This window comes from Ctenopharyngodon idella, chromosome 19 (assembly GCF_019924925.1).
Source record: "Ctenopharyngodon idella isolate HZGC_01 chromosome 19, HZGC01, whole genome shotgun sequence".
Taxonomy (NCBI): Eukaryota; Metazoa; Chordata; class Actinopteri; order Cypriniformes; family Xenocyprididae; genus Ctenopharyngodon; species Ctenopharyngodon idella.
The window spans coordinates 20,828,505-20,854,978 of NC_067238.1; the positions used below are offsets into that span (position 1 = coordinate 20,828,505).

At 36.5% G+C, this 26,474-nt stretch overlaps 1 protein-coding gene across 1 annotated transcript; it reads left to right on the forward strand.

The window, feature by feature from the left end:
* The first annotated feature begins 1,555 nt into the window (after positions 1-1,555).
* On the forward strand, positions 1,556-26,474 carry mylipa (myosin regulatory light chain interacting protein a). Its single transcript, XM_051872959.1, has 7 exons — positions 1,556-1,798; positions 4,181-4,371; positions 17,566-17,751; positions 19,332-19,529; positions 19,687-19,851; positions 22,178-22,589; positions 25,168-26,474. Exons 1-7 carry the CDS (start codon positions 1,712-1,714, stop codon positions 25,351-25,353), a joined length of 1,425 nt encoding a protein of 474 aa, XP_051728919.1. The 5' UTR covers positions 1,556-1,711; the 3' UTR covers positions 25,354-26,474.

Here is a 26,474-nt window from a genome sequence, read left to right on the forward strand (position 1 = left end):
TTCTCACTCAAGAGATATTTGCTAGGACTCACTCAAGTGTAAATGTGATCATAAAATGGTGTCTCAGAGGGACAAGTATCAAGCAAATAAGTTTTTACAAGGCTTAAAGAGTTAGTTTAACCAAAAATGAAATCCTCATGTCGTTCCAAACCCGTAAGACCTTTGTTCATCTTCAATACACAAATTAGGATATTCTTGATGAAATCTGAGTGTTTTTTTGTCCCATAGAAAGCAACGAAATTACCACATTCAAGGTCCAGAGAAGTAGTAAAGACATTGTTAAAATAGTCAACGGGACTACAGTGGTTTAACCTTAATGTTATGAAGCGTCGAGAATACGTTTTGTGTGCAAAAACAAAATAAAAATTATGACTTTATTCAACAATTTCTTTTCTATCCTGTCAGCCTCCTACGCAGTTGACATAGTGAAGCACTTCCGTGTTTACATCTGAATGCCGGCTCATTTTTGAGCGTTTTTGTTTTGTTTTTGCACACAAAAAGTATTCTAGTCGCTTCATAACCTTAAGGTTAAACCACTGTAGTCACATGGACTATTTTAACAATGTCTTTACTACTTTTCTGGACCTTGAATGTGGTAATTTTTTTGCTTTCTATAGGAGATTAAAAAAAACCTCGGATTTCATCAAAAATATCTTAATTTGTGTTCTGAAGATGAACGAAGGTCTTACGGGATTGGAATGACATGCATGAGGGTGAGTACTTAATGACAGAAATTTCATTTTTGGGTGAACTAACCCTTTAATTTTGTCTCGCAACATATTGTGATTTATATTTATTTTATATTATATATTATTTTTTAAATATTTTACATTTATTTTTATAATTTATATTTAAAATATCATAAAATATTAAAATATTATTTATTTATTTAGCCTGCATGTACACAACTTATTGCCCCAAGTATGTATATAAAACTACTTGTTTTGTGAATGAAAATAAATGTTGATAATTTTAATCTTGATTTGAACTTTTTCACTATAAAAAATAAAGACTACTATAAATCACTTTTTTTTTTTTCAAAACTATTAAATGATGGTTTGTTATGTACTTTCTTACTAAATATAAATCTGACAATGGACATATCTCATATTTAATTACATTTATAGGCAACAGATGGAAGATTTAAATAAATAAATAAATCAGATGAATATTAGGTGGAATGTTACCCAGGAGGTAATTTGGAGCTTTAAATATATGGTTAGCTATTTGATCTGTGATATTACTTAATTTGTATAATATAGCCTATAGCCTACTTTAGTGTACGTACTGTTCATGTGTAAATAGTAGCCTATATATTTGTTATGAATATTCTTTTATTTTTGTTATACATTATCTTTTTTTATTATTTATTATTAGCATCTTCATGCTAAATATATAGCACCTGTAGGCGCCGCTAGTGGCGTCTACAGTATTCACTCCTAAATGAACATGGCAGGGCTTTCTGTTGCTGTCAGAGCGTTCGCTAAATGCTTTGATGCGACTCATGTGATTGGCTGTGGTGAGAGTGGGCGGGGATTGAATAGTGCTTCGTTTATATAGAGCAGGAAGCGCTGGGCCACAGAGAGAAACAGAAGGCTTGAGAAAAGTGAGCGAGGGCTGATGTAGGGTGCTTAAAGAGGACAACAGTGAGAGCTGTTTGTAGTGTTTTTCATACAGGACGGGTAGACCAAAGACAAAATACCTCTCCAAAATGCTCTGCCATGTAACTCGACCGGACGCGGTGGTGATGGAGATTGAAGTGGACGCGAAGGCGAACGGAGAGGACTGTCTGAATAAGGTAAGATCATGAATGAAAGTCTCCATGTGAAATAGATGTGATGTTTATTATTAAACGTTTCTAAAGTGTGCATTTTATCCGATAAGCGCTCGTGCATTACTCCATTGAAAATAAACACAAATGTTGAAAATCAAAAGTTGTAGCCTGAGCGCGGAATGAATGAGTGTATGAGGCACATGGAAACTTAATATCAACACCAACCCATTTAACGTTATATATCTGCTTGCATGCGTTTATTAATGTACAAATTATATTTAGAATGTTCTTTAATTAATTTATTTTTTTGAGTCACAAAACGTAATTTATCTCGGTAAATGATTCGGGCAAATAATCATGTTAATCGTTCCTAAACAAACAAAATGATTTTGCATGATAATAAACAGACACAGTATGTAGTAGGTGAAACGTTTACCTTATTTTTAGAGAAAGTGATGTTTGGGGTACTCTAAACAATAGTGTGCATGTGTGATGGCATGCTCGAGGTTACTAAAGTTCATTCGCTGCAGCAGCAGATGTTTGATTCTTGCATGGAGGCAGTACACCTCCTCCAACGTAAATGAGAAAGTGAAAGGTTTTCCAACACTTTATACTTTATATATAAATGTTTTGGAGACATGTCAGAAGTTCAACTCAAACATTTTAGGTCTAGCTGAAATTTAGAAAGCAAAGAAATCAAATTAGCAGAAGAGGATTCATAACTATGAGTCTCAGATTAATGAGTGAATTTGCCTTCTGTCAGCATGTCATCTCAAGATACTTTCATGTACTTTACCAAGTTTATTTCTGCCCATAGAATAGTGTGTTAAAGGCGTTATTTTGCCACTTCAGATTTGCCCTTTAAAGGGGATTTTTCTTGTCTCTATTATTAGTAACTGAGACTCTGTTGGGAAATAATCGCCTGAGACTCGAGATTAAGAATCTGACCGTTTGTTTGTTGTTGTTGTTTTGGATCTTGATTTGTTACATTAAACTGCAATTGTTTTCTTAAATTTTATCTTTTAAATTTATCTTAATATTATGCTTATGCTGCAAAATTTTAAAATCGATACATTTATTAAAATTTATGCATAAAGTGACCATAAAACCAAAACTGACTAGTGTTGGGGAAAGTTACTTTTAAAAGTAATGCATTACAATATTGTATTACTCCCTAAAAAAGTAACTAATTGCGATACTTAGTTACTTTTTATGGGAATTAATGTATTACATTACTTTTGCATTACTTTTTTTTTTTTTTTTTTTTTCCTCACCTGGGCAGGGCTTGCTTGCTTTTTTTTTTTTTCTTTTTTTTTTAATACCAACAAAAAAGTTCTGTTTTTGGCAAATGTAAAGGCCCACCAAAAGTGAAATAAATGAGCTTCAGGTTGATCACAAATGTGATGTTTATCTAGTCATTTTTGCTTGTTAGTATGGTTGAATTGACTCATCAAAGGTTCGCAGCAAAGACGTTGGTTATTAAAGTGAGATTAAATAAATAAAGTATATTTGTTTAATTTAATATATTTAATTACTGCAGGTTTTTGCAGTATTCTGAGATTGCATTTCACTGTTTTTATTCATTTTGAGGAATACTGACTTATACTTAGTCTAGAACTACAATAATCGTCATGTTTACACACAACGCCTCTGCACTTACTGTCGATTTCTCTCAACATAGGGACAGGAGAGCTGTCAGTCAATACATGGGGAAACAAAGTAACTTGCGTTACTTATTTGAAAAAGTAACTCCGATATTTTGTTGTAAATTTAAAAAAAAGTAATGCATTACTTTACTAGTTACTTGGAAAAAGTAATCTGATTACATAACTCAAGTTACTTGTAATGCGTTACCCCCAACACTGAAATTTACAATTCGTATTTTTTTAATGGAATATTGCAGTATTATAAATGCACGTCATTATTTTTTTTTAATTCATATGCCCTAATTTTGCATCCCTCAACGACATATCTTCTCTGGTGACGTATTTACTGGTGCGAGGACAGGACAACCTGCCAATCACATGAGACTGCACGATCCAGCAATCAATTCTTGAACAAAATCAATCTCGACCTACCTTTTTTTTTTTTTTTCTTTTTTTTTTTTTCTTTCTTGTTTGAGAAGCCATTTTACTCAGATATACATCAAAATATGGAAGAACAGGCTATCGCAACTTCCATTTCATGAAGCCTTTAAAGCAATTATTCAACCATAAAAAAGGATTAGTAATGATGACCGAATTCTCATGTTGCTAAATTAAAAAAATGACACTTCTGAGGCACACACAAGATGTTGGGAAGAATGTCCAAGCTGCTCTTTTCCATGCAGTGAAAGTTGATGGGGACAAGAAAACAAATTATGATGTTTAACAATATGAAATGTGTCTCTTTTCTTGTTGGTGACAGGTATGTCGGAAGTTGGGAATTATTGAGGTGGATTACTTTGGGCTGCAGTTTTCTGGCAGTAAGGGAGAAAACCTGTGGCTGAACCTGAGGAACCGAATCTCCCAGCAGATGGACAATCTCACGCCTTGCAGACTACGGCTCAGAGTGAAGTTCTTTGTGGAGCCTCACCTTATTCTGCAGGAGCAGACAAGGTACGTACACAATAACGCATGTACGAGCAACATGTGCATTACAAAAAAACAAAATGGATATTGTTTGAGGAACCTGTTACTGAGAACATTTCATCATCTGTGAGTAGAGCGGTTTTTAGACTTCCGTTCCAATACAGAGCAAGATATGAGAAAAACGACAGGAAGAAAGGCAACCGAGGATGTGGGTGTATGAATATTTTGTGTGAGATTACTGGAAGTAAAGCCATTTTTCTTCCATACTCAGTGTCTAATGTGAATTCCATGCCCGATTTCAGCTATATCTTGTTTTTGGAGCATGCCTGTGTTAAGATATAACAGCAAAAATCTAGGGCAAGCTACAAATTAAATATTCATATAACAACGAGTGTTTTTTCAGCTTCACATCAGCTGTAGTCATGTGTCTTGTGTAGTGAAAGAGAAAGCGCACTTTGTACAGTAGCCTGTAAAAGTCCCCCCCCCAGTACAGTGGTTTGCCCTGTAGTAACCCTGCTCCCTTTGGGTTACTTTAGGTCGTTGTACTATGAGCAGCAGCAGGAAATGTGATCCCCTGCTCAAAGACTCCTACCCACAGAGACTGAGCTGGCAGAGTCACCACCACCTCATGCTCTTTTATTCACTCTGACTGTAGAGTTTTGTTACTTTTCTTTGTCTGAGACAAATGTGGAGCACAGCTTAAAGGATGCAAGTATGCAAGTTAAACTCTAGTGGCAACATTTGTGGCATAATATTCTTGACCAAATAATTTTATTTAAAAAAAGTACATGGGCAACACAATAAAACGCACACTGTTTTGAAAGTATAGACACACGACCTGAAGGAATATTTACCCAAAATCTGAAAAATTATTTACTCAACCTCATAATGTTGCAAGCCTGTATGACTGATTGTCTTCTGTGGAACACAAATTAAGATATTTTGAAGAATGTTTGTAACCAAAGAGTTTTGGTGACCATTGACTTCCATTGTATGGACAAAAATAAAACACTGAGACATTTCCAAGAATATCTTATTTTGTGTTCAGCAGAAGATAGACTAGACATACAGTTTTGGAACGATGAGTAAATGATGACGGAATTTTTACTAACCCTTTACGCATTATATGTGTGAAGATGAGACAAGTGTGATATCCTTGTGTATTTAATTATGCCATATATATTTTTTACTCCTGTCATGACCATATAAAGACAGTGAATTCTGTAGCTTAGGATAAGATACAGTACTTTTGAGAATGAGATGTATTCAACCACAGGAATTATGCGGGTGATGAATAACTAGAATTTCTGTACAAAAAAAGTCCTGGCACAAAAAAAAAAAACAAAAAAAAAATTTAGACAACTTTTACAGCTCAAATAAAACTTATTTTAAAAGAAATCATCAATGTTGTTATTAATTAAAACTATTAAAAATCATTTTTGTTAATTTATTTAAACCTGAAATAAATAGATGAAAAACTTAAACTTATTTCAGTTAGTTGCAAAGGCAGCATTTGTGATTTCTGTTTAAGTTGAAGAACTAATTGAAATGAAATAAAGCCAAAAAGAACTAAAACTAAAAAAGCACTTAACAAAATTACCAAAACTAATAGCTGCAGTCCGTAAAACACGGCTCCTCAGCACGGATGAATCTAATGTTTGCTGTCAATTACCATATCGGTGTGGATACTGTACTTCAGAAACAAAATTATAAGTTTAATTATTGCAGCTGCTGTGAGAAAAGGCTATAAATGATCCGCCTCACATGCGATATAGCCTACTAGCTGAGACTCGTTCTTTATGTATACAGACGTGATGTAATGATGCAAAAACAAAAGGCGACATGGTCGAATTTCCCGCGAAAACCCACCAGTACCACCTGAATTATAAAACATTATTACAAGCTTACCGTTGTGAATTGGGCTAAGATAAGGAGATAGTTTTGAACACTGGCTTATGTACATGCTCCAAATTGATTTTGGATCATTTGTAACCAAAAAAAGTTACGGACAGCAGCTTTAAACTAAAATTAAAATGAAAACTGAAAATATAAAATTAAGATAATTAAAATATTAATAAATACTATAAAAGTATAATAATGTAATAAAATAATATAAATAATAATACTAAAATAACACTGGTAAGAATTCATACAAATACTTTTAACCCTCAAATGTGCATGACTCTGTTTTCCCTACTAACAAGGTCAGACTAGTCTTGTTTTAACATGTAATGTGTCTTTGGAAATAAAGTGTATTCTAATGTTTATTGTGTTGGCCTGTGTACTCTATTATAAGTGCCAGACTGTGACCACTATGTTTACTGTAACAGAGTTAATTATTTTCTGTGGTCAGGGACATTATGCCATAAATCTGTACAGATTACCATTCCTGTATTTCCCTGAAAATAAAATTGCCTGTTTTTTCCCTTTCTTTTCCGAACTATTTTTGTTTTAATTGTTAGTTCAGAGCCCCATCCAAAGCTTTAATTTCTTCAATAATGAAATGAAGCTGTCAGTTCACTCTAGCAGTCAACTCAGAGAGTATGAGGATAATTTGACTAGGTAGTTACAATGCTTGTCATGTAAATGAACTCTTTGTCAGGACGCTGGTCCCACAAATGTTTGTCTCTGACAAAGAGCGGCATAGACAGGTGTTAACACTTTTTTTCCTCTGACTTGTGTTTTTCCACTCTCTCTTCTTGTTTGATGTTATAAATAGGGTCTCCTGTGACCTGCTCACTCGTACTGCATTAGCTTCAGGTCGTGCGTGTCTTTGCAGTGAGAATGTACCTGCAGCGTACTACTTTCAACCCCACAGTGAACTCCTCCAGTGTCTGCTGTGTGCTGTTATTTGATAGCTGCCCCGTTTTGGAGCCCTGCGTTTTGTGCGCTCCAAGCACTGCTGGGTCTTTTTCAATAAAATGAAGTGGACTTGCATGCCAGCTCCCGCGGTCATTCCCACAGCCATGCACTCTCTGGGCAGAACATCTCTGGCAGGGCAGTGTGTGCATGTGCACTTGCTTCCGTTTCCTGGTGACTGGACAGTGTCCTTTACTAAGGCTTTGTGATTTAAAAGCCACTTTTTTTTGGTTTAGATGGCCTTCTGGTGACCTGAGGGAGATTAGCAGGGGTCACTGACAGATGGCGGATGGGAGGATTGAAGGATTTTAAAACTTTTAATGTTAATTAACTGTTAATTAAAAGTTGCACATGTTGCGCTTCTTTCCGCAAGACTTCTTGATGCGGGGTGGGGGTGGGGGGGCGTCACACCCCCAGAGCTTCCACATGTAATATCGTTCAAGCTGTTAAGGCACCCTGGACGGCCTTGCAAATGGGCATGAAAAAGGCTTACAGTGTGTGAAAGTGTGAAGGCTGACGTGTTAGGAAAATTTGAGATGGCGGGGGTTGAGACTTTGTTTCTCGGTTGACATCAGGACGAGAGCAAAGCTTTGATCAGGCTGAGACTGAATATTTGGTAGAGGAATTTGAAGCGCATTGAATAACAATGAACACAGGCATTGTGCCCTATATGTGGAAGGAGCTGGAAGTGTTCAGAATGGAATATTAACATATTGCTTACTGCGCAGTGTACATTGAATACTGCCTGCTTTTTTGTATAATATGAAGCTATACAACCAGAAACATTTCAAACTGTAGTATGCTATGTTGTCACATGACATCATTATGTGCATTGTTTTTCCCCTCAAGTCCAGTTATCATTTCTGAAGTTTTACTCACTGAGGCTGCAATATTATGTGAAATATTCAATATTATTGTTTCTGTGTAAAATGTAATTTATTCCAATGAAGGCAAAGCTGAAATTCAGCATCATTACTCCAGTCTTCCGTATCACATGATCCTCCAGAAACCATTCTAATATGCTGATTTGTTGCCCCAGAAACATTATCCTTTTATATCATATTATTATGTTGTGGTGTTTAATGTTTTTGCGTAAAGCCACACATTTTTTTCCAGGATTTTGTCTGAGAAATATATATATACATATGGATATATAATTTTATGTATTGGTATCTGTGGATATTTAATTGTGCATGTTAATTTCCCCTATTTTTACATTTAGTGAACCGTTAGATGAAAGCCAAGGTAAAGTGAATCAAAGGCAAATTGAAACACTGATAATTTAATAACAATGTTCAATGTAGTCTTTAGCATATTTCAAAATGGATATCCATTCTTCATACTGTACATTTGTAATGCTGCGATAACTTGTATAATTTAAAATGTTTTGTTTTTGTTTTTAGTGTTTTATTTTAAATATATTTAGTCAAAATAGTATAGTATTGTAATATCTGCCATTTGAAAATAATTATCAGCTCAGCTTAACCTATTTTTAGGTTTTTAATATTCGTGCATTCCTCTAAATAACTCTGTAATATAAAACCCGTTCATATAGTCTTTCTCTTTTTGTCAGAGTAAACTGTATTGGACTAAATGGAGAAAGTGACGGCCATAGCAGAATATGGATGACTGCCTGGCATTTCTGAGTGTAACGCAGGCTGCGGTCACATGAAAACAGTCCTTTGTATTCTCTTTGGCACTGTTGTAGATTTGTGTGTGTGCGCGCATATGCATGCATGATGCGGCCCTGCCTCCGGCTACAAGGGTCATGTTCTCTAACCTTGTTTGTGCCGTGACCTCTGCCCTACTTCGACACTGCGTTCCACTGCCCATCGCATCGACCGGCAGTGAGCTGTGGCATGAATTTACCACACACTCATACAAATGCAGCCTGAAGCCACATGATTTTCCCCACAGAGAATTTTTAAGTGAAATCGTGCATGCACATGAAAACTGTCATTCTCTCTTGTCATTCTCTCTTCCTTGTAAAACCACTCCAGAGGGACTGATTCAACCTGTGCTGGAAGTTACAAGACAGTACTCTGACAGTACCATGATTCAGCAAATGATACCAAAATGGTAATACCCACAGTTTGATTACAATTTTCATGTACCATGGATTTGAAAATTTTTCATAAATATGATAAATCTACTCTCTGCCTTAGCCCATAAAAAAGCAAAATAATGTTGTGCCTTGACAGAATCCCGATTTGAAAATGTCAAAATGAGAAAGGGTCATGCATCGACCCCTGCTGCCCCTCAGCTCCTGTCCAGGACTGGAAATCTGCTCAGGCTTTCACACTCTCTACTTCCTTTCTATCTCTGTCTGTTCTGTTATGTAAGATGCACTAAACAGTGCACAGGCCTCTGAATGCAGAAGAGCCGCTTACATAAGACCCAAAGCGGGCCGAATGGAAAGGCTAGCTTCTGTAGTCCATTATTATGACAGTTCCTTATGTTCATTAGAATAAGTGCATCTTCCAAAAATAGATCTTTATACTTCCTCTTTAGAGAGTTGTGATGAATGATTGCCAGATATAAGAAATGTTTACTAGTACATCAAAAGGATTCAGCAGAAATTACAGTGTTTCCAGTGCTTGGAAATCTGTTATTTATTTATTTATTTATTTATTTTTTTTTTTTTTTTTTGGCTGAGGAAAATCCTCAAATGAGGCACAGTTTAAAGATAACCACCAGCCTTGAGGGTCTAATCCTGCTTACATCGTTACTGGATCTTTTGAGTATCAGAGCCGACCACAATTACTCACATGTTAAAGAAATCCCCACCCCCAAAAAAACAGCATCTCTTAATCTGACCTGCTCTATTTTCAGTATGCGTAATCAGACATGTTCACACTCCCGTCAAGCCAAGTGTTAGCCGACATGTTTTAAAGACTCTTCCTGGCAATGCCACATGCTATCTCCGATTCAGAACCCCCCCCTGTAGAAACAGAAACTGCTAGTAAATTTCAAATTTTCTAATTTCAATTAAAAGTGAAATTTTGAAGTAGAAATAATGGCATTCTCTTCTCAAGTAATCTTTGTTTTATTTACAACTTTATTTGTATTTGAAAATGGTATTTATTTCAAAAAACTGTATTGATGTGTATAAGCACCGCTGTCACAAAACCCTTGCATTTTTCATCTGTATCTCTGCAACGCACTATTCAAATCAATAGATTTGTCATCGTTCACTGACATGGCATAAGCTTATAGTGTGTAGACGCCTTAATGCTACCTTGCTAAACCTCATTAACCCATCCTTGAGGCAACTTTTGCCTGAAAAATGGTTGGTTTGACTATGCACAGCTATCATTTGTGGCCTTATGGGGGAGAAATAAAGTCATTGTTGAGTAGTCGGCACTCAACAACGGTTGCATGCTTATGATTATGCTCTAGCTAGTCTTTATGGCATGCTATGTGTGCCAGGCTTGTTTAAAGATGCCTGTATTGTTTTAGAGGGCTTGAGTGTTTAGCATTCTCATCAGGACTGAATGATCCTGTTGGTCCACAGAGGCCAACACCATTAGCAGAGGCACAGCATACTTTAAATAAGAGAAGGGCTCTTTTAAATATTAATCGGTGCACTGGTTTAGCTTCAGCCCTCGGGAAGAGCAGCAAATAATGTTTAAAAGATTAAGCCATGCACATTCTCTAACTCTGGCTATTTGGTTCTTGTTCAGAAACATGAAAACATCCACTGAGCTCTCTTACTTGCAACACCACTGGTTTTCTTTACGCCTGCAAATATGCAAAACATGCCGCTGTGATCTCAGGTCTTATCTTCACAGTCAGGGCACTGGGTGTTGTCATCAGGAACTGGAGCGTGGGTGCTATTCAGGGTCAACCTGATCTCAAAAAGACAACTGCCGAGACAAACCTCTCACCCCACATCCAATCCTGACAACAAGGTCACCAGCAATCCCAGTAAGCTCCTGATTACCTCCTTACCGCAGAAAGACGTGTGACGTGCAAGATCCCCCCAGAAGCTTTGTATATGGATCAGCCGTTTCTGTCAGTCATGTATTGAAATGTTGAGCTGTGGCGCTAACATGGGAAATATAAGTTCAAATCTGGCTTGCAACCAATAAGATCCATTCCTTTTTTTTTTTTTTTTTTTTTTTTGTTGACATCAATTCCTGCCCTATTCCACCTTCAGGCCTCAAACCCATTATAAATGCTTATATCCTCAAAAAATGGCAAGCTAAATGGGATCAGTGTAGGACAAATAAACTTTACGAAATCAATCTTGTGGTACAAAACATCTTATTATCTACACCCGCACTCCAGAGTATCTCACAAGCTTTTGTTAATAGTTGAAGATCCTCCTTCATGCCCCTTATGCCAGCAGAGTCCAGTATCTCTGAAGCATATTTTGATGAACTGTGATAACTTCTCTAGGATTCTTATGAAAAGAATGAAGTGGTGCCAGATTTATTTATTTTTTTTATTTTTTTAAATGTTGCTTTTATTTGTTGTTTAGTTAATTACTTTTTTGTTAATTCCCCACTTCTTTCTCTCCATCAATACAGCTATGGTAGTTTCCATGTCACTAAATTCTAAACAAACAAGCATTAATTCTTGTCTTCACACTACACCCTGCAAAGGTGACTGTGCATCATTCCCCAGTAAAGTCATATTTCTTATTCAAAGCTAAATGAGTAAATTGAGTGTTTTCTGAGGCAGTGGGGTTTTGTTCAATTCAATATCACAATCATTTGTGTACTATTTAACTGGATAGAAATTTAAATGCAAACTTATTTCTGAAAATTACAACAAAGATTTTAATGTTCAGTTTTGATCTTGCATCTTGCACTCTTCCTTTTTTGTTTTAATGGTAATTCTGTGAATTAAAACACTAGAGCTCTGTTGTCTTTCTGTGTTTACTGGATTACATGCGCTCTGACAGCAGAACAGGTTTAACCACATTTGTGGATGAACTGTAGTAACCTACACCTCTTTGAGCCGAGTGTGTAGTACTCAGGAATGATGTTAGGTTTTCTCCGCCACCAATTTAATTTTGTTAGGGGTTTTTTTTGGCCCACCGCATTATTTCCGTTTGCCATACCAGTGCAGAACACATCACTTACCAGAGGCGTTTGCTCACAAAGCTTCACTTTGTTTGAATACCCATTGTAGATTCAGTTTTCATCTGAATTTCTTGCGTGTTTGAGTGAATGATGATTAACACTTTGTGGGTTAGCGAGGAGGTGTTTACCTGTGATGCATGGCAGGGTTTACTAGAGTTCGTTGACTGCGAGTAACCCCCGCCACACGGCTTAGAGCAATGTTATTTGCCTAACTCTGAAACCACATTGTTTCAAAGGGTGCCTGAAAAGAATGAAACTCCTGTGCGGATTGCCCTCTTTGTTGCTGTCTCCCGGCAGAAGCTTCTGGTTTCATTTCAGAGGAATGTTTTGTTCTTTGCGTCAGACCCCCAAACATCTGGCCTCCCACAATGACTTTGCCTGAACCCGAGAAGATAAAACAATTAGTAAGGAAAGAATTGAGCAAAAAAAAGTGACCAGAATCCTATATATTATAGTGTATCTTTCAACTTTAAACAGGTTTGTATGGAGCCTCTGAAGGGACATGGTGATGGAAAAAATATGAGATGGGAGGAAAAATATTAAGTCAATGCTTTTGCATTCTCTCGCAAATGTTTTGCGTTTCCACCAAGAAACTTTGCGTTTTCTCGCAAAACTTTTGAGTTTTTTGCGAGCGAACACAAAGTTTTTCCCGGGGAACGCAAAATTTTTGCAAGGGGAAAGCAAAAGCATTGAAATTCTGATTATTTCTCCTGCCTATCATGAGATTCACTTTCCAGCCAAACATCTGAGGAAATTCTGTTGAAAGTGCACTGCATTTGAAGCCAAAACCTCAAACCCACAAAAGCCCTCCTTCGCAAAGCTCAGGCTCTCTCAGATGTCACGTTATGACCCATTTCCTGTCAGCAGAAGGGTACAGGCATTTTTAATTGAATTCTTCCAGTTACGTCGGTCAAGTGCTCCTGCTGCAGTGTGATTATTTATGTTTTTGTGTGAGGAGCTCTGTAGTTTAAGAGTAGCATACTTCTCAGATGATTTAGGAACCTTAAAGGAGTGCATGTTAGTTTTATTTTATTAGTTTGGTAATATCACGGGGGAAGTTTCACTTTTGTTGTTGAGGTGTGGTAATACTAGGTTTAGGACATCATGATTTCATGCAGTAAACGCAATATAATGGGGTGTGGATACTTTAATAAGCAGTTTACGTACCGACACGCAGAATCATATCTTTATATCATGAATGCTGGAACTTGTGCACACATACGCTCAGCAATTCACTTGAAAGGGTCATAAAATGACTCAGACAGTTGGTGAGAGAGAGTGGATCACACCTGTGGCCCCCAGACCCCCCCCCTTAACCCCACTAATCTGATAGAATTAAGACACGACTCCACCACAACCTGCTGCTCTCAGCTGCTCATGGCTTACAAAGTCTTTCCCTTGTGAAAAAGTACACTTCAGTATACTTTTATGGGACTTATTATGGGAATAATATACATTGAAATAATATATTTGTGCAAACTAAGTGTAATGTTTTCTGACACTTGTATTATATAGTCAGTGCTTTTCTTTTTTTTTGGACCCAATTAAGTATATCTTTATATGTAACTTCATAACGTTTTTGATTAAACTATGATTAAATTGTACTGCCAAATGTATTGACAAGCATTTATGGTAAACTAAAACGTACTTTAGTGTTATTTCTATTGAAGCTTATATGTCATGTATTTAAATATGTTTTACACATTTGTAATGTTGAAGTTGCAATTTAGTATATTAATTTTAAATGTGATATTGAATAGCACACTATAGTTAAAATTATAATCAAGTACTTTACATGTACATCAATATGTTAGTCAGCAGAACATCAAAATAAGTGTTAACTTAAATGTACTTTAAAATGTACTTTTAAATGAAACTTTTTAAAAGTGTGCTTAAGTGTTGAAGAAACACAGTCATAAAAAAAGTGTGTTTTCTTTAAGTACACTGAAAAAAATACTTTCAAGATTTGAAGTACACTACAAGTGCATGTTCAAGACAATTAAGCACACTTCTTTTTCACGAGTATGGCCGAAATGTGACATTTGTGTGAATTCATTTGATATTTCCACTGGTCATTTAGTTTTTGGTAATCATGCCCCTTGGTAGCAATGGTAAAATCACTGTAACATGGTCTCTAGTGGCGTATTGCTTTAATACTTTACTAAACATTGTGCATCTTTTCAGTTTCTATGTTCATACCAACCCTTTAGACCCACACACAGTGAAGGAGCATATTGTGTGACAGTGTTTGTTGATGACGAGTGGCTGCATCAGCACAGCTGCGCGTTTCTAAGTTTAGTCGCTTAACGAGCCTGACTGAACCGGCACCGCACGTTCCGTGCTGGAGTAGCTGGAGTTTGACCGCTAGTAACCTCTCCCTGCCTCCCTCCCTGCCCCCATCAGCTGCCTTTGTTTTGCCTGCCAGGTAATTCATCACATGAGTCTGATGTCACCACAGGGAAGTGTCTCGTCAGGCCGGGCGAGACTCCCTTTGTCAAACTGCAGGTCTTGTTTATTTGTCTAGCCTATGAATCCACCTCAAATCTTTCATTCTCCGCCTTTTCTTATATTGTCCTTTTTTCATCCAAAGTCAATGTTTATCAGTCCAGGGCTTTTGTCGGCAGCACTGCGCAAACTGATATGCCGTTGTTTGTTTTCCTAAAGAGCCATCGCCTGTGTGAGCAGAGCAGGAATGTCTCTCAGCCTGTTTTGGTGTTCTCAAGCTCTTCTGTTGGCTGGGGGAACAGAGGCATGTTGGGGTAAACATCAGTCCTGTTTGGTCTCCAAACCTCATCTCAGGGGACTTGCAAAATTGTAGTGGACATAAGGTTATGGGGACATAGGACTTTGGGTCAGATATACATAAACCTAAAGGAGCCAGAGCTGGTTAGTACAGGAAGAATGGAGGTTTGGGGAGTAGTTAACCATGATGCTGTTAAACAGGTTTGTGAAGAACCACAGGAGCAGATGAACAGCTGATACAGTACAGGCAACTTCAACTTGTTTTTGCGTATGATGCAGACATACAACCACGCGCAAACATGTTTGTGATGGTATTAATGTAGTAGTAATAATAATAATAATAATAATAATAATAATAATAAAATGTATTATGTTGTTGATAATAATAATAATCTATTAATACATGTAAACGGCAAATTTAGAATTAAATAAGCAATTTAAATATTATTATTATTATTATTATTATTATTATTATTATTATTATTATTATTAATGTAAATTCATTATTATTAACATCAAATAACAAGAACATTTTTAATAACCATAATACATTTTTATTATTATTATTATTATTATTATTATTATTATTATTGTTAACATGATTAATAAATGGAAACAACTTTAGAATTTAATAATAATAAATTTAAATATTTTATTATTATTTAATGTACATTTATTGTTATTAAAGGGTTAGTTCACCCAAAAATGAAAATTATGTCATTAATTACTCACCCTCATGTCGTTCCACACCCGTAAGACCTTCGTTCATCTTCAGAACACAAATTAAGATATTTTTGATAAAATCCGATGGCCCAGTGAGGCCTCCATTGCCAGCAAGACAATTAACACTTTCAATGCCCAGAAAGGTACTAAAGACACATTTAAATCAGTTCATGTGACTACAGTGGTTCAACCTTAATATTATGAAGCGACGAGAATACTTTTTGTGTGCCAAAAAAAGCAAAATAATGACTTTATTCAATAATATCTAGTGATGGCCGAGTTCAAAACACTGCTTCATGAAGCTTTACGAATCTTTTGTTTTGAATCAGTGGTTTGGAGCACGTATCAAACTGCCAAAGTCAGGTGATTTCAGTAAACAAGGCTTCATTACATCATAAGTGTTTCAAAATTTTCAATGGTTTGCCACTGGGGGGTGTGACTTTGACAGTTTGATACACACTCTGAACCACTGATTCGAAACAAAGATTCATAAAGCTTCAAAGCTTCATGAAGCAGTGTTTTGAAATCACCCATCACTAGATATTGTTGAATAAAGTCATTATTTTGTTTTCTTTTGGCGCGCAAAAAGTATTCTCGTCACTTCATAACATTAAGGTTGAACCACTGTAATAATTTTTTTTATTATTATTATTATTATTATTATAATATCTAATTTTTTATTTTAACTCTAGTATGATGCAGAATGCAACCAAACATTGTTTCATAGTTTAAATTGTTCCATTTCTATTTAGTCATACACAATGACAAACGTTTGTTTTGTTTTTGTTTTTTGTTTTTACTTTTTGATTCATAGTAATGTTCTCTTAATTTTCACGTCCTGCTTGTCTAATCATCATTTAGTGAATTTTGATCCCGGAAATAACTATGCAATTACCTTTATGTTTCACTATTACAATGTGGTTAAGTTAATGTGGTTAATCTGTACATTTGACAGCTGAGCAGGAAGCAGTCCAACGCTTAGTCAAGGTGAAAAACATTCCCTTAGAGAGAATCAATCAATAAAAAGATAAGTCAATAACAAGCCAGTGTTCTCATAGCTGCAAGCCTGGTTTATATGACTTTAATGTCAGGTTTTATCCTTGAGACTTCTGCTATTGATTGATCAGAGAACAAATACTGACAATCCCACAGACGGCTGAAAGGAGATCCATCCTCAGTAAAACACACGATTAGCACTCCTGAAGGGATTTATGTCAGCTTTATGTCAGTATGTCAGCAGTGAGTAGTGAGTGTGCTTTTCATGCACTGTATGAGACGGCATTCTGATCGTTTTGTAACATGCCGACGGGGTTGTGCATTACGGGCCATATTACCTCAGGAGTTGTCGCTGCCAGATAAGAGAGATAAGAACGAGACTGGAGCAAAAGTCAAACCACTTCACACACAAATGCAAAGGTTCCCTGTTTTGTTTTCAAAGTGAAAGTGTCCATCATTTGGAATGGAAACCGTCATTTCTGCTTTTTCTTTGACCTTTTGCTATTTTCAATTGATTTTTGGTCACTTCTGGTTTTCACTGTTCCCTTTTAAAGAGACCATTCACCTAAATGATATCTATTCATGGATCATATTAAAATACTAGTTGAATGCAGCATGTGGGAGCGTGTGCAAGATGTGTTTTTGTAATTCAAGTTCCCCATCACCTGCTTCAGACTCTGTATATCACTCTCGCTTTCCTGTTGTACCACCTGTCGACATCCATATATGGTTCCCTCACTTTTCACAGTACCACCAGCCACCTGCTTCCATCTGTAACAAACTCTCTCACTTTCTTTGTTTGTCTCTACAGGCACCTGTTTTTTATGCATGTGAAAGAGGATCTGCACCGCGGACATCTGAGGATGTGCTCCGAACAGGCCGAAGAGCTCAGCGCCCTCCTAGCCCAGGCCGAGTTCGGTGACTATAACCAGAACACGGCCAAGTATTGGTACACTGAACTCTGTGCCACAGAGCCCAACCAAGCCACCATCAACAGGTAAACATGATTGAAGTCTTATTCTCAACAAGGCTGCATTTATTTGATCAAAAATGAAAGTAATATTGTGAATTATTACAATTTTAAAATATATATATTAAGTGTAATCTATTCCTGTGATGGCAAAGCTGAATTTTCAGCATCCTTACTCCAGTCTTCAGTGTCACATGATCCTTCAGAAACCATTCTAATATGCTGATTTGCTGCTCAAGAAACATTTCTTATTATTATCAGGGTTGAAAACAGCTGTTCTGCTAATTATTTTTGTGGATTTTATTTTTTTTATTCTTATAGGATTCCTTGAATAGAACATTTAAAAGAACAACATTTATTTAAAATAGTAAATACATTTATAAAGTTAAAAGATTTGTCAGTTTGTATAATTTTGTATCATTTGTCCATTATGATTAACATACATGTTAAAAATGAATCTGGAAAAAAATAAAATAAATAATATGTAAGCAATAAGGTACGATAGGCTGTGCTGTATCGTGAATAAGTCACGGCTGAAGGGCGTTGTTAGGCACGACGCGAAGCGTTACTTATTCACGATACAGCACTAGCCTCGTACCTTATTGCTTTTATAAAACGGTTACCACACAATACAAATATTAAAGCCAAAAATATGTAACAATGCAACTTTCATGAAGTAAACTTTCACTAAAGCCTTCCTTCCGCCGGAAAGATAGTCCCTGACTGTGAACAGCTAAAGAAAATACATTATTACGCCATTAGATGGCGGCAAAGACTGTCTTTATGAGTGTGTCAGTCAATAGCGAAGACTTTTACATTGAAAAGACTGAATTGTTGTGAACACGGAACAAGACGCAACTGACAAATGCTTTGACTAGCGCTGGTCAAAGTGGTTATTAGGCGTTTAGGTGGTTACTTAATAGTTACTTACAAGTCAACGGAGCTGAGCTCTAATCTGTGCGCTCACGCATGCATCTGATCCAGGGCTGTGTGGATGTAAACAAAGCTCTCCTAATGGTGTTTGACTAATTACAGTGCTCCTTTTGTAGAGTTCTGTTCAGGCTCTTTAACTTGTTTTGCTTGGATAACAGACAACCTAATCAAATACAATCAAAGCGGATTAATGAAATCTGTCTCTAGTGATTAATCATCATTGTCATCAAATCAAATTAAGACTAATGCTTACAAGAAGAAAATCAGAGCTTCATACAGACTAACACAAAGCCATGGACTTCAGTCAGTGATTCAGTCAGTGATTGATATGAATTTTTATGACTTTATTGGTAACTCTCGTGGTAGCATTTTCTTTTAAAATTATCCGTACAATTATCTGTGTTTGTTTTTGGCTGATAATGGAAGTAGATAATATCAGGTCATAATATCATAAGTACTGTTTCCAGTTTAAACATTAAATCATGTCAGTTATTGGCCAATAAAAGTAATTATCAGCTGTATTATATTATATTATATCAAAACCTGAAATTCGAAACGCGTATTCCCAAAGATTTTTACTCTTCTCCCTCTCCCTCAACCTCTCTCCCACTTTTCATGTGATCACCTGGTGTCGTTTCCCCTTGGATTCAATGTGAATCTTTTTATTTTGGCAGTATCATAGCCAAGCACAAGGCTCTGGAGGGTTTGAGCCAGGCCTCTGTGGAGTACCAGGCCCTGCAGCTGGTGTCGTTGCTGGAGCATTATGGGGTGGAGTGGCACTGGGTGCGGGACGCTGAAGGACAGAGGTTGGCTATCGGAGTAGGACCAGAGGGCATAGCTATCTGCCGAGAGGACTTCACCCTTGTTAACAGGTTAGATTGTGGTGCGGCGACAAAGCCTATAGTACTCCTGATGGTGTAATTTTCATACTGACGCCCAGAGCATATCTCTGGATCAGTCATGTAACATTAAGTCGATTTATGCGATTAGTGCCTTTGAATGTAATGTCATATTTTCCCTTCAATGCAGGATATCCTATCCCATAATACAAATTGCCACACAATCAGGGAAGAGTGTGTACTTGACTGTCACCAAGGAAACCAGCGACAGTGTGGTCCTGCTGTTCAAGTTAATCAGTAATCGAGCAGCTAGTGGGCTGTACCGGGCGATCACAGAGACGCATGCCTTTTACAGGTGAGACTCATTTATACAGGCACATTTAGAGGTGAAAGCACCATAAAATTCTTCAGTGAGCACAATGATGCATCATTACTTTCTTAAACGTTTTCTTTTTTCATGTTAATGTGCAGTAAGGCAGCGTTGCTGGTCTCGACACTACACGCCTTGTGCACACGACTTTTCCTAAGACATTTAGGCCAAATTTACTAACCGTTTGCGTCAGCATAAACCCTCTTTTGGTGTTAAAAAACTACTGTTATGATTTACTAAAGACACGCAGTAGCACTGAAAAGGCATGGACAGGGTTGCATATACATTTGTAGGAGTTTCCTTCATTTACTCAAAATTTATGGGAGGAGAGTATTTAAATGAACCATGCAAGGTGATTTACTAAGGTTTGGGCTAGTCAATTTACTGGTATTTGCACCATTATTTACCTCCCAAAAAAGCATGTCTTAAACCAGACGCCAACGGTGCATTGTTCTTGGTAGATTGTGTTTGTCATTGTGGAAATGACATGACTCCGACTGTGTTCTTTAATTTGCGCGTTGTCAGTAGATCACGCGCAGAACTTTCCACTCCCATCAGTGCTTTTTTGGAATTGTGCTTTCACACTAATTTGCCCCGTTTAGTAAAACTGGCCCTTTGTGTCCAGCATGCTTTAGCTTACCTGTCTGGACCACTTAAATTATGTTGTTGTTGTTTTAGGCATTGTTATCATAGAGAGGTAATAATCTCTCTTTGGCCTGGTTATTGTTAAAGTTCTAGTATTTTCTTCGTAGAAAGCCTCTGTGTCAGCAGTTTGCTCTGTTTGAGGTGTTTTGTGCTATACAGGATTAGCTGCTTTTGTTTTAGACTTTAGAACTTCGGCCTTTCTTTGTAAACGGCTAGCTGTGAGAGCGTCTTGCATCGTCTAACATGTTACAAAGTAACTAAAAATAACATCGCAGTGCAAGTGGGTCAGCCTTATGAAAACATGTACCTCCCTAAAATAAAAAAAATAAAAAACCTAATAAAATCCAATAAATTAATCAATCAATCAATAAAATCCTATCAATCCATCAATCAGTAAATAAAATCCTATAAATAAAAAAATTTAACTAATCAATCAATAAATAATTAAATACAAAAATATATAAATAAAATATCCTAAATAAATAAATAAATAATCAAGCAAGCAAGCAAGCTTGCATCTTAAGACCATTATTTTTGTTTTGCACCATTTTTATGACAATTAATCTCTCTTTTTTTTTTTTTTTTTTTTTTCCCACTAAAAGTCTCAATTTGTCTGGACATTTTTCAGATGGTTGGTGGTGGTGTTTCATGAAAACGTTCAGTATTCCTCAAAATGAATAAAAACAGTGAAATGCAATCTCAGAATTTTATGCATACCTGTAGTAATTAACTATATTAAATTACAAAAATATACTTAATGGATTTAATTTCACTTTATTAACTAATGTCATTGCTGCTGACCTTCAATGATCTAATTCAACCTACTAATAAGCAAAAATTACTTTAGATTAGATTTAGAAATAAGAGTGCTGAACTTTCTTCTCCTGTATCCTATTCTTCGCACAGCTGAAAAAGTTGTTTAAGCTGCGCCCTCTACTGTACAGGTGTAAATATGCATTTCGTTAAAAAGCCTTTTAACGAAATGCTTTATTCATTTCACTTTTAGTGTGAAAGGGTCTTAACATTTGCCAAAAATAAAACTTTGTTGTTATTGGAAAAACAAAAAAAACAAGCCCAGCCATGGTGAGAAAAAGTAACGCAAAAGTAATGTAATGCATTACTTTTCATAAAAAGTAACTAACGCATTTGTTTTCTTTTTTAGATAGTAACACAATGTTGTAATGCATTACTTTTAAAAACTTAACTTTCCCCAACACTGACTCAGACCTTGCTGATAAACTACCTTTTTTGTTGATTTTGAGTTTAATTCAATCTTATAGGAGCAGAAAAAAACTGAGATTGAAACTTCTGTAGCAACATGCATTACCATTATCTAACCTAGACAGTGTTATATACGTCTGGCAATAAAACGGCTTTCACCTGTTTAAATGTGTGTTAGTGTGTAAGGTGTCGTTATTTTTCAGCTCTCGGTAAAAGCTTTTATTGCCAAGACGTTGGAGAACCAAGCCAGCCTCTGCTCTCTGCTCTTGAACTCTAATAAGCAGCACCATCCTTCATTTTCACAACTACAGCAGCTTTTCAAAAGCCCATTATTTCTGATTGATAATGGCTCATTCGAGCTGCTATGTGGCAGACGCTGAGCAGATAATGTGCTAATGTGTTATACGCCATCTTGCTAACCAATCACTCTTGTTTTTGTCTGCAGGTGTGACACCGTGACAAACGCTGTCATGATGCAATACAGCCGGGATTTCAAGGGTCACCTGGCTTCACTTTTCCTCAATGAGAACATCAACCTGGGCAAGAAGTATGTATTCGACATCCGTCGGACCTCCAAGGAAGTGTACGATTATGCCAGACGCGCACTGTACAACGCCGGTATCGTGGACATGATGTCGAGGCCGGGGGAGCGAACGCCGTCGTCCCGCTCGCCATCCCGTGACCAGGAGGGGGCGCTGGACTGCGGGGGCTGCCAGCAGAGCCGCTTGCTACAGGAGAAGCTGCAGAAACTGCGGGAGGCGCTGCTGTGCATGCTGTGCTGTGAGGAAGAGATCGACGCCGCTTTCTGCCCCTGTGGTCACATGGTGTGCTGCCAGAACTGTGCTGCACAGCTGCAGGTCAGACAACATTTGCAAATGGGTACATTTTATCCAACATTGCCTTAAAAATGTTAAAAGGGGGGGTATCACACACAGTTTCTGCCAATCTCATGTTAATCTTAAGTACCTATAGAGCAGTATAGCATCCTTCATATCGCAGAAAAGTCTTTAGTTTTATCATATTTATAAAAGATACATACGCTGTACCGAGTCTTTCCAAAAACAGCCGAGTGCCTGGAGGCGTGTCGTGTGAGCGGAGATAGAGTGACGAGCTGTCACGAGCATGCGCAGCTTTTGTGTAGAGCTCGGCTGCAAACTATCAATGGTCTGCAAAACAAATATATTTAAACACACACAATACACCATCGCGTTATCCATGAATAACTTTTGAATCACTATAACCATCACCACCTGCTGTTCCGACTCATGACCGGGATCATTACCGCTGTGACCATTCCATCTTTCAGTTTCAAACGATCTGTAAAACCAGCATAGAACTGGACTTTGTTTATGAAACCATAAGCGCAGATCCTGAGGGTTCGAACAGCCACGGAAAAACACGAGATATTCTCCATTCATTTTAACCAATAAAAAAGTGATTTGAAACTATCAGTTTCTATGGTTATTTTAATGACAAATATCGAGAGCGCATCAATGTATTGCGTGAGAACAAAACTCTCAGCTCCACTTAATGCTGGGTTCTTTGGGAAGCAAGGTTCTTTCCCTCACAACCAAAAACACACTTCTTTGGTGACATTGTTGATTTTTGTGAAGTCCTGTGACCTGTGCAGCGCTGCCGACGACTTCCGCAAAGCCGAACGCGCGTTGATGGGCGTGCTCTTCCTCTCTCTCTGGTCTATGTGTGTGCGCGCGCGCTCTTTCGGGAGAAGTGCCCGTACAAGGAATTCCGCCCCCGTTTACGGCACTCAGGCCCATACTCGAAAAAAAACCCCCGAAGTTCGTGAGGACTTGGAAGAGTATTTTTGGCACAGAAATACGTGTCCAACTTGTGTTTTGAAACTTTGGCCATGTTTAGCATGATAATCCAACTCTTTAACAGTGTAAATAAGTCAGAATGCATGAAATGGCATTATACTCCACCTTTAATAATAAAACATGATATCATAATGAAGGAAAAAGTAGCTTGGCATAATCTTTTAGTATTATTTCCTAAATATATTTTAAAATAATGTGTGTGTGTGTGTGTGTGTGTGTGTGTGTGTGTGTGTAAACAAATAAAACAGCTTATTAACATTTGGAAAACTTTTGTCAATCAAATCAAAATCATGTGATGCAATCAACATGAAGAAATAAAACTAAATATAAGATAGTTCAGATGACAAGGCAAGGCTAGTTCAGGTTGTAAAATGTCATGTGGTATAACACCTCAAAAACTTAATATGTATTAATGATATTTTAATTAAAAAAAATGTATTACCTAAATTTAATTTATGTAATTTACCCACATTAATTTAATTAATAATAGTAATTAGTAAGTAATTTTTTTTTTTTAAACGATTAAGATGTCACATGCAGTATTTTAGTGTTATTTAAATACTATTAAAGTATTTATTAATATTTTGAATTAGCTTTTATTTTTATATTTTAATTTTAGTGTTATTAGCTTTCTTTCAGTATTTCTATTTAGCATTAATTTCTTTTTAATTCATTTTAGTAATTGTATACTTCAACATAGTTGTCAAGGCATCATTTTATTTTTTTACACCGTGTGTGTGTGTATATATATATATATATATATTTATATTTATATTTATTTATTTTTTCAATTATCAAAAACTGTTTAATTTTATTAAAATAATAACACTGTTCACATGTATTTAAAGTGTAAAGAAATGACTCTTTACTTTGGTTAGACCACAAGATATTTTTATTTGAGTCATGGAATTAAAATTTGAAAATTTAAATGTTTAATACAATTTTGTATACATTTTTTTTTGTGTGCATTTTTGTATAGGGAAAAAAAAATCTTGGCATGCGTTTTAAACTAGGTTTTCAAAAGATTTGTTTCTTAATCACCAACACTTTTATGCCATTGCTCTTTATATTGTGGTATATTTGTTTTGCTGGAAATGTAATTAAACATATACTGTAGATATAATAACAATTTGGTGATGCCTAATTTTTATAATACAGTGAATTAAATGGTACATTTTCAGTTGCGAAGCATGTCATTTTGTTATTTTCAATTTGATGGACATAGAACAAAAGGTTTATTCATAATAAATGACATCAGTACAAAATGACTTCACATTACGTAACCAAAGATTCAAAGCACTTACAACCTTATAAAAAGCAAAATTATAAAACGGATAAAGGTCACTGCAAAGAAAACAGTAAACTCGGCTTCAAGTTACAGACCTTATAAACTTGCCCTCTTCTTTATCACATTTAAACAAAGTAAAGTTACTAATTGCTGTGCAAATACATCTAACGTGATATTAGAGGCAAGAAAAATCTCTACTTGTGACGATCTACCACATGACATTTATACCTTTATTTAAGATATACTATAACAATATTCCTAGAATGTTATTGCGGTGAATACTGACTGAAGCCTGTTGTTTGACCTTTACAGTCATGCCCCGTGTGTCGGTCAGAGGTGGAACATGTCCAGCACGTCTACTTGCCCACGTGCACCAGTCTGCTCAACCTGACCATCGGCAGCAGCGGCAACAGCCCCGAACCCATCCACCGAGGGGTGGCCGCGCACACCTGCACTACCAATGACTACTCCACCAGTGAGAAGATCTACCAAAACTAAGCTTGCCTACCACTTTTCCACAGGACTTTTATTTCAGTTGACGCGGTGGCCGACTAAGAGTCCGAGCGCCACGGCGGTTGGTTTGCTTCTCATAGAAATGTTGTTTTTGAAACCATTGAGGAGACTGTGATCTTTTGATGTTGTGAATGTTTGTCTCTTAAATTAATTGTATCAGTTGATCTGATAAATGTACTTTTGAAAGTGTTTTTTTTTTCTTTTTTTACTTTTCCATACGCAAAAGCATGCAGAACGTTCAAGCTGATATTTTTGCCTCATAACCTGCACAAATCTGTATGCCATGAGGAATTGTATTGTTTAGGGAGTAGCTTTTGTTTTCTTAATTTAATTGAATTTTATGTTATGCTTTTAACATGCAATGTCCACTTTAAGCATGTTTCTTTTGCAGTGGATTTGAGTTTGTTTTAGGTTTGTCTTCATAGTTTCCATGCCAATGAAGAGGTATTTATGGTGAGGGGCACAAACCCTCGCAGCACTTTGAGTAGAGAGGAAGTTGTCAAACTACTAATCCTCCATTCATATGTAGATTAACAGCTTCCATAACCAACGCTCCAAACCTGGCCCGTAAAGGCTCCTCAGAGGTTTATGTTGTCTAAAGCTTTTATTTCAGCTATGGTCAACCAGTGATTAGCTTTGAATTTAAAGGGTACTAAATGATCTGCTAACCATTTTAAGAGATTTTGACCTGTTTATGCTTTGCTTTCATGGAAGATGTGGGGAAAGTTATCTATAGGAAAGGTTTTTTTTGGGGGAAAAAAAAAAAAAAAACGAGAAATTATCTAATTGACACTGTCACTTTACCAAGGAGTTTCCTAAGTGTATTGTTCCTAGGGGTTTGCCTTAATGTAGCAGCGACACGGTGTGTTTGATATGCATTCTTTCTTTGCACAGACTATTATTGAGCGATGAAGAGGACTATTTTCTTTACTGCTGACACAATATCGAACAGTCACAGCAGGGGATATTTTTTCAATTTGTACAAGTAGGATTTGTTTCTGTTTGTTTGAAGCAAAAACTATGCTCTGTAAATATAGAAGTAACTCTCAGTCTTTTATATTTCTTTGAACGAGAGGTATTAATAAAGCTGTTTTTTTTTAAACTAA